At 33.9% G+C, this 10,159-nt stretch overlaps 1 protein-coding gene across 1 annotated transcript; it reads left to right on the top strand.

Annotated features, from left to right (window-relative positions):
• The first annotated feature begins 576 nt into the window (after positions 1–576).
• LOC117107635 (choline/ethanolaminephosphotransferase 1-like) lies at positions 577–9,982 on the top strand. The gene is made up of 7 exons (XM_033249343.1): positions 577–942; positions 3,105–3,252; positions 5,247–5,388; positions 7,228–7,312; positions 7,752–7,880; positions 9,556–9,714; positions 9,809–9,982. The coding sequence occupies exons 1-7, from the start codon at positions 706–708 to the stop codon at positions 9,980–9,982; spliced, it is 1,074 nt and encodes a 357-aa protein (XP_033105234.1). The 5' UTR covers positions 577–705.
• Positions 9,983–10,159: the final 177 nt, after the last annotated feature.

Here is a 10,159-nt window from a genome sequence, read left to right as displayed (position 1 = left end):
ATATATATACATATTTCATTTTAGTTAAGATTTTAAACTTTAGTGTAATATTATTTTAATTGCATTTGGATTTTTCATTACTATTGTCTCTTTGTTTTTTTAAGAATTTTAATTTTACTTGTAGCTTTTGTTTTGTTGTTTTGTTTATATGAAGGAAAATCAGCATCTTGTGTATAAGTCATTTGATTGCAATTTTCAATGGACCTTTCCAATGTGTCGATCAAACAATCAGAACAGGGCAAGGAATACATGCTTGACCCACAAGCATGAGTTGTCCAACATGCATGTTTACGCTGTTGTTTTGTGTAACTAAGCATAGACACTGCGTATTAATTTAATAACTATACAATTCTCTCTTTTTCTTTAATAATTTAAATTTGTGGGGCTTGGCAATAATGACAATATATTCTTAAATCTCAAATTTAAAATGTTTTCCACAATTACAATGATTTCAGATGATTTTAAGATGAAGATAATGAATTTTCATAATTACTGCTTAATATTCATATCTACTAAACAAAACTTTTATTTTACTTCCGGTTTATTGATCATAAGAAGAGCGACGACGACGACGTAGAGGGGAGCATACGAATTGCTGATGAGCAAAACAACCGGTTGGTTGGGTGTTTTGGGAGAGGTGTTGTTTAACAAACTTTCTTGTTTACATTTAATTTATTTCAATTTCTTCAACAACTAAAGGGTGTGATGTCTCTTCTAACAACAGCAATACTGGATTCTAGCCAACTGAAGCGATTGGGTGAGCATAAATACAGCTCGCATGGAAGTTCTATCACGGAAGCCGTCATGCAGCCGTTTTGGAAATGGCTTATCGAGAAGGTCCCTCGCTCGATAGCTCCGAATACAATGACACTGTCAGGCCTAATATTAAATATTATCAGCGCAGTTATATTGATGTTATATTGTCCTACTGCAAAGGAAGAGGTGAGCAGATATATTCTGATGACTTGACTTCCAAACACTGTTAAACGTGATTTTGGATAGGTCCGGACCTAGGCCTATGCCTACTGGGCCCACTACTACTTACAGCCTAACCAAAGGCCTAGGCCTAGCTGGCTTAGATAGGTAGCCCAGTTTTAGGGAAACTAGAGTAGGCTAAGCCTAAGCCCTTGTCAAACTATTCAGGCCTATTCTAAGGCGGCCTAAGCCTAGAGGCCCTAGCCCCCTACACTACTAATCAGTACTAGCCTATTGCGTGATAAGTGGATTGTAATGAGGCAGAATTATCTTCTGCCTTAATTGTAGTCTGCAGATTTTCTTCCATATCTTTTCAATATTTTTTGTAAATGAATTTTTAAAAAAAATTTTTATAAAATGTAAAAAAATTTCTATTAATACTTGTTTTTCATTGTTCTTTAACAGGTTAGCGGTTTAGAGAGAATTCACCCTGGTGTCGGGCTTCAGCCCATTATTATTCTCTCCGGGCATGCCGTTATTCTGTCTTTTTGTATTCCATGTTTTGTATTCCATGTTATTCTGTATAACATGCCGAATTTATAATAAATAAAAATTAAATAAATAAATACTACTACAGACAGGCCTAGTCCCTAAGCCAACTCGGTCTCATGTCATGTCATGTCTATTTTGTGAATGTATTCTTTTTCATTCATGCTTTGTTTTCTCAGATTTGTCAGATTTCTCTTCTATTGTATACTTTCGGAATAGGGCCTAGGCCTACAGTACATCTTATTCTACTTGAATTGTTTTGCAATTATGAATGAAAAAAAAGTTTTTAAATTCGCATTAGTCAATAAAGATAACATCACGATTTCGCCGAGTGGGTATTAAAGTTGAAACATGCCCAAAAATCTATGCTAATGATGGCAATGCATTGAGAAGAGTTGAAAGTGGTATACAGTATATTAAATTGTCTAAAATCTTATGAAGTTGGCATAGAAGATACTTTTTACAACAATGTATACATTTTAAATTTTATAGATTCATGAATTTAAAGGTTGATTTGATATAAATTTCTATTCAGACTAAAAATATAAGGAGTTTTGAGAGGCCTTCTAGGGTTCCTAGTTCTATCGCTTGGGCAACTCGACACATCCAGCACTGACTAAAGGCATCATTGTTGATTTAGTGGTATGCATTCTGCTTAAATGCTGTCACCAAGTCATTTTGTTGCAATTTCTGTATGAAATATTTAAAGTACTCGACAAACTTAAATTGCTGAATTGTAGAACAAGATGTTTCTTTTGACTACGATGACCAATGAGTCAGAAGAATGTTGTTTGTATGAATCTCTAATCTAGGGCTAGACGCCTGTTAACATGACGATGCTATGCAAAAACGTTCATGTTTTCCATTTGTTTTTTCACTCCATTTCAAAATTCTAATGTTTATTAGGAGTATTTACCAAGGCTTTCTGATAAAGTTACATTACGATAATATACAAATGAACAAGTTTGAAGAGTTTAAAAAATATCAAGATTTATTCCTGCGAAGGATTAATATTGTGTGAATAAACAACCACCTACTGTAGCAGTTTGCATGCCTACTACAGCAGCTTTGTTTTGGTGACTAATTCGATCTGTTGCGCGGATGATACCTCAAAACTTTGCTAGCTCAAATTCGCATGAAAAATCGCTAGAAAAATACTGTAGGTGGGCAGAATCGTAACTACTGCACAATACATTGGTTATATATTAAGATTACTGTAGGTCAAAGCCTAATTTTCGTCAAAGTTTGTCAGGAAATCAGCCCTTTCTAGGTCAAATTTTTGCACAGACGATATACACCGGGCAGGCCTTGTTTTACAGTCTGGTGTGTTTATTTCAATTTTGGGAATCCCATCTGAACTGATTTTGTTATTTTCATCTTTTGAATGACATAAAATAAATTAAATGAACACGAGCAATATGATTTTGGGGCTGAGTTGATTTTTTGGGTCAGAGTTGATTAATAAATATACAGTATTAGATAACTCATATCTCGGTAAGTTATATACTCTTTTTTCTCAGTAGGATGCAAAAAAAGAAAACTGCTCCAAAAAAAGGTTTGTTAACCATTTCATTTGGAATTATAGATCTGTCCTTGATTTAGTTTAATTTCTTGTTTTTTTATGTGTCGTATCTCTCAAGGCACCAAGGTGGGCATATTTCTTTTGCGGTATTTGTCTGTTCATATACCAAACGCTAGATGCTTTGGATGGAAAGCAAGCAAGGAGAACCAACAGTAGTACCCCGCTAGGTGAACTCTTTGATCATGGCTGTGATGCTGTATCAGCAGGTAAAGTTAAAATCAATCAGTTAACAATCTATCTTTTGCACTTGGTTACTTAGGGGTAGTGACGTCATCTGTATGCGGTATTAAATCAAAACATTGGATACGAAATAGCAAAGCTGTACTGTAAATTTTCTTTAAATCATGATCAGATATTGTTTGTTAAGTAATCTATTTGAGAATATCATTTTTAAAAACTAATTCGAAAGTTTGTTGTGTACTATATAGCTGACTTTTATTTAATATTTTATAGCTGTACATTAAAGAAAAAGTTGATTTTAAGCTTGAAATTGTATAATTTGTGCAATGCTAGGTCAGACAAGGTCTGGGGTTTTGTATAGTTCTGCACAATCCACAATCCTACAATAATGAACCACGAATACTTCCCAATGTAGTATTCTTATGATTATAACTACTGTATATCATATACAGTATTATATTGTAACAATGTTTATGACTAGCATAAATGATTAAATAGAATCGTTTATTTTGATCACCAAGACAAATTAGTGTCTTAGGACAAATCCGTCAGGCATACACTGCCGCTGCACCCAATCAAATCACTTCAGTTAGGGTGGGTTATTAATATGTTTTAAGGGCTTTTGGTTTCTAGGCCCAGGTCTGTGTGCACAGCAGGACATCTACTAACCATACCCACTATGCTTCCGTGAACATTTCTTCTAATATTATGTCCAAGCTTTACCATCGATATCTTTCATGCTTTTTGATGTCCAATGTTCAAATGTCTCGGATGTAATATTAAAACATGTGTTAGTGATTTGTTAAAAGAAATTTCACGTAAAAAAATACAGAAACAGCAATAATGGTGTCATTTACAATCAGACACATTCAGCAGAAAGAGTCGCCAATCTGCCATAGTGTATTAACTCAAGCGTTCAAAACAATAACAAAGTGAGTACCTCTTACAGATCACAAAACTGATCAGATGCAAAAAGTGGATTGTATTAGCCTGCTACTTGTAGATCATCATAGTTTTGAGAAACAAGATAGAATGTACTGTATAAAATTGCACATCTCCATTTTCACTACTCCATTTTTAGAACATTTTAACCTTTTTTATGCTACAATTCTTGTATTTCTGTTATTATTAAATATATTATTATTACCTGTCTCTTATACACATCTAGATGTGTATAAGAGACAGATATATTATTATATATATTATTATATATATTATATTCTCTTGAAGCAAATCTAATCTAAACATTGAGACATTCTCAACCAACAACAGTTCTTTTCAGAACCATCTTTATGGTGTACCGCAAGCATAGATATACATATTATTCCTTTACCATGCAATCCTTCAAACAATATTTTACATTCTCTTGACAGATGCTAATTAATGTTCTCATTGCCATTGGAGAGCCACTAGACAGTGATTTTGTTCACTTTTTGGCAAACCTGTCTGGCCAATTGAGTTATTTTTTCCTCTCTCATTTCCTATGTATACAATAACACAATATATCATCATGATTTTACAACATTCAAAATCAAGTTACACATACTGTATGCTGCTCTTTGAACATTGAACAAAGTACAAGTTTTGGCATTTTGAATTGGCTGCTTACTGTAGTTTACCTGAAATATTGCATTATTTGATCTTTTCTACATTATTTATAGTTATTTATTTTAAGTTATGTTATTTTTATGCTTATTTATAGGGAAGGAAGAATCTATGCCCTTTATTAACTACACTACTGTATACAATACAATATACCTTTATTCTTAATATGCAAATCAAAGTGAACGGACTGGATACAAAGTCTGAAAGAACAACAAATTTATGTACACTTTAAATTTAACTTTTGCTAGCAATCATTTGTCTGAAATTCTGATAGTTGTTTTCATGAACAATTACATGCTGGCCAGCAAAAATGGTGCCTCTGAGGCATTAGCTTGACCTCACTTAACATAACATGGTTTTCATTCCTAAAAATTTTCTTAATAATTGCACTTTTTTTTGTTTTTTGTTACACTAGTCTTTGTAAGTATTTCAACTTCAGTAACGTTGCAGCTTGGTGTTCATCCGTTCGAGTGTTTCTTTTTGTGTTTTGTTGGACTGGCATTATTTTACACAGCTCATTGGCAAACATATGTTTCTGGGACACTGCGATTTGGAAAGTAAGTTAGCAAGTAACAAAGATATGCACATCTGAATGTTGAAATAATAAAGATAAACATTTGTTACAAACAAATAAAGATATATATTTGTTGCAAAAACAAAATTTAAAAAAATGAAAAATATAAAATAAAATAAAAAGATAACTGAAATACATTCGTGTAGCATAATCGTAAATCTTTGATCTCAAGTAAACACCAGCATTGATTTTTGTTGACGGAACCAGTCAGTGACAGCCATGTGTTTGCTGAAGGAGATGGCTACTACAATAGTAACAGTATGTTCCAAATAGATTTCTGGGTTCCCATCAGAGAGCAGCTTAGCTCAGTTGGCTAAACTGGTGGTAGCCACTGTGTGTGCGCTAAACCGTGGAGATCTCTAGTTCCCTGATTCAATTCCTATCGCTGGTCTCTTTGTGTTTCAGCTGAAGGCTGAAATGCAAGTTACTCTAGCACACCATCTTTCGAAAGAGAAGTTTAAACCATTGGTCCTGTGTGCATTATTGGTCCGTGTGCACAGTAAAGAACGCAGTGCACTATTCGGAAAAGAGTAGGGGATTGTCTCCCAATGTACAACCCAATCACCACCAGAAGGACCCCACTGGAAATAAGTCTTATCTAGACTTTCGTGGGTTATCCTTGGTGTTTACACCGAATAAATTCAATCCAATCAAATCATTTTTGTAGAACATGTAAGGTTCTTTCTTCTTTTCTCTTAAAATTATAAACTTTTAACATTGATATCATGTTAATAATATTCAATATGAGAAACTCATTTCCATTGTCATCAGTGGGCTCTCCTCAAATTTGGATATGAACTTATACAAGGAACATAATTATGAAATCAAACCACTTGTAACTACCATTAAAATACTGTAGTGCTACTGTTACATTTCCTAACATTTCTCATCATTGAATTACTGTAGTCAGTGCTACCAATGTCCCAAACGTTTTCCTGATTTTGTGTTTGATTGGTAAAAGTCTTAATGGCTAATTAAGCTATACAAAGTGAAATTTAGTTCATTTTGATTCAAAAACTTTTATTAAACGATATATTGCATTATTGAATGCCATAGAGACAATGTCTACAACTGATAAAGTAACAAAGAAATTAACTCTTTCGCTACGGCGAGCCGCTCACAGCGGCGCAGATGAAATATGCAGTTTGAGCGGAAAGCCGCTGACAGCGGCTTGTTGACGTCACTGTAAACAAATGAGGATATCCCGGGGATATCCCCATGACGTTTGCATATATTATATTGAACAACAATCTGCATGACATTTGATATTGAACAACAATCTGCATGACATTTGACCTCATGATAGTGATGATAGTGAAAGTGTGCATAACACTGGCACCAACGACAGTGACAGTGACAACTTTCTTATAATTAGACAGAGAAGGTCTCAAAGATAAAGAATATATATACTTTTGTATATTTTTGAAAGCCAATTAAAAACTTATAACGCTTTTTCTATATATCTCCTATTTTCCCCAAATTTCCTGCATTTTATTCCGTCCAGATATGGGAAATATGGAATAGGAAATTACGTAGTGAAAGAGTTAAAGCCTGGTAATATTTTAATTAACAAAACAAAGTAAAATACACTTGTTCTTTTTCAGAACATACTGTATTTCACCAGAAAATAAATGTACTAAAGAATAAAAAAAAGTACTTTCCTAAAAAAATAGGATAATGTTGTTAAACTTTCAGGATTTATCTCTTATCAAATGTTTTACAGTGCTTATAATCTCATTGGTGATGTCTGCCATCGAAATGCTGAGACATTCTGATTATTGTTCATGAAATTCTCATTTCTTTTTCTCCAATGTTTTACAAGGTTTGATGTGACTGAAACACAAGTATCCATTATTTTCTGTCTAATTATTACAAGCTTTTTTGGACCAGCAATGTGGTCCTACCAAGTAAGATAATTTATTTTCTACTTGCTGCTACTATATAAGATTTATAAGAACCTGACAATACTTCCTAATATTTTGATATCTCAAACTTTAAAAAGTGTCTTATTTTCTAACTCAAACATCTAATAGAATATCATTTTGTGCTAGTAAGTTGAGACATAAATGTGGTACTGATAAAATGTGTGTAATTGTTGTTTTTAGAAACTCAACTGTTATCATGCCACATAGAAAGTTTAGAGAAATCACTGGTGTGAAGCTGATTCGGAAACTAATTTTGAATTTTTTAATTTAAAAAAAAAAGTAGAAAAATTAATAAATTGTGTCTATTTTTTCACCAACAAATATTATATATAAATATTGAAAATTATTTCTGATATAATTTTATATAGATCAGAATTACCAATTCTGAAACATTTCTAATATGTCATTAATCATTTTTCAGATACATGGATACAGAATCAGCTTTCTGCTGCTTATATTTTCTACATTCATGTCATTACTATCTTTTCAAAAATCATTTGAAGTGATCTTTGGTGGTGGAGGGTCCGGCCGCAACGGGTCAACAGTAGCTGTGAGTTATTTAATGAAATGTATTAAATTTTGTTAAATTTGTTAAATATTAAAATGAAATATGAATGTTTTACGCTCTGTATTACAACTATAATCCACCCAGTTAATCGTTTAGGACCTACTGTACAATATAGTACCTTATAACAAAGTCTTTTTATGAGATTTACCGTAAATAGTAAATACAAGTCTGTGACTTGCCAACAATTTTTTGTTTTTGTAGAACAAATCCTGACATTTGCTACAATTGAATCACATTAGACTACAATAGACAACCTTATTTTTATCCAATAAATTTATTGCTGCGAAGCAGCTCTTTCATATTCTTGACAGCAATTTGACCTCTGAAAGGTCATTGTTTGTCAAAAAACAAGGGCCTAAGACGACTGAAAAGCGGAGTTTCCTTCTTTCGTTCTGCCGGGTAAAATCAATTACTTTAGGCGATGTTTGTAGACTAACCTACACGTACCAACGTCTGCATGTCGCAACGCTCGAGTATTACTATTCAGCGTTTTTACTATATTTCTAGGTTTCCTATTTCTACGTTTAATCGGCCCATGTCTCAGCCACAATATTTTGAGGCCAATATTATTTACGAACCCAGTTAAACTTATTTACTAGCCTATTTCAGCGTGCTAATTATTACATTTAAGCAACGCTTGTTGTAGACTGGCATACACGGTACCAACGCTCGTTTTTACTATGTTTCTACGTCAGCTCGAGACGCTTGAGTATTACTATTCAGCGTTTTTACTATAACCATGGGCGGTATAAATGTCAACTTGGCCCAAGTCTTGGCACAGTATTTTGAGGCCTATAGCCTAGTATTTACGAACCCAGTTAAACTTATTTATGTCAACATGCTAATTATTACATTTTAAAACAATATTTAAAAATGTATTATACTAGGGGGCCGCGAAAGTGTGGCCAAGTTGACTTGGTGGCGAGTTGTCTCGAATTCGATCATGCTTACGTTGTGTGGTGCGTTGGCAGTCAACTCGCCTCTACATACTCGCCCCTAGAAGATTTGCTGCCTTGAAAACTCCCCATACTAAATCATTTCACCAAATAAAAAATCCTACTCTAGGCTGAGACTAGCTAGGATGGTATAGGCCTAGCCTTGAAGGGACGAAGGTCCCAATGAAAAACAACGTCACTTCTTGATAGCTAACATTGTCTATTTAACATCACAATAATTTATTATTAGACCTATAGTTGTTTTTTGAATTGTACTCCACAAATCTCAGCCGATACCTCGCACAACTCGTTAACGTCTCGTATCTATTGTCGTGACGTCATGGCTCGCTGGCTCACACTTGTGATGTCTCGCACTTGTGATCAAATAACACGCTGGCTTGCACTTTAGCAACACTCTTTGGCAGTCAACTCGCCCCTAGAAAACCGGCCCTTGGAAACTTGCCCCATAAAAAATGGGGCACTTTTTGACAAAAATGAAAAATTACGACTTTATCACCCAATGAGAAGTGTTCTAATATAGACAATGGGTCGTGTCTCATATTATTTGTTATATTTTTATTATTCATTATTTTCACTTGACTCGCATAAATAATTTTGTTCGAAGAACATTTATATGCAGTTGTACTTTGCAGCACTTCACTTGCAATTTCTAGTACGTAGCTTTGAATATTTTTATTCACAACATGTCTGTTTTCTTACAGGGTACAAGTGTTTTATCCCCTATGATGCATTTTACTGCTGTTGTGTTGCTTGCAGTGATGGTTATGCAGAGATCGCCAACACAATTATATCAAAATAACTGTTGTTTATTCATTCTTATGTTTGGAATGGTTTCTGCAAAAATAACTAACAAACTAATAGTAAGTTGCAAATATCATTCTCAAAATCTTAAAAGGATTTCATGTGGTTCTTAAACAAACAAATGTTAATGAGTTTATTATTCTTTTTTTGTAGGTGGCACATATGACTAAAAGTGGTATGGATTTTGCTGATACCACTTTTTTGGGTCCATTGATGCTATTCTTAAACCAATACTTGGGATTACCAATTTCTAATGAAAGTCTGGTTCTCTGGGCAGCTATGGTAAGCATTCCAATTAAAAATCATATTGATCGTATTGACATCTAGATTGAGCCCCATCTCTGAGCACATCATCTACACTGATCTCAACCTCTTGGCACAACATTTACATTAAGCTCAACCTCGGGGCACAACATCTACACTGAGCTCCAGCTCTGGGCACAACATCTAGATTGAGCTCAATCTGTCTGCACCTTATCTAGATTGAGCTCCAACTCTGGACAC

The sequence above is a fragment of the Anneissia japonica genome, unplaced genomic scaffold (assembly GCF_011630105.1).
Source record: "Anneissia japonica isolate Jap-2015-1 unplaced genomic scaffold, ASM1163010v1 scaffold5330_len1712360_cov203, whole genome shotgun sequence".
NCBI classification, from domain to species: Eukaryota; Metazoa; Echinodermata; class Crinoidea; order Comatulida; family Comatulidae; genus Anneissia; species Anneissia japonica.
The sequence above is the reverse complement of the archived record's forward strand: the minus strand, read 5'-3'. Positions and strand labels throughout refer to the sequence as shown.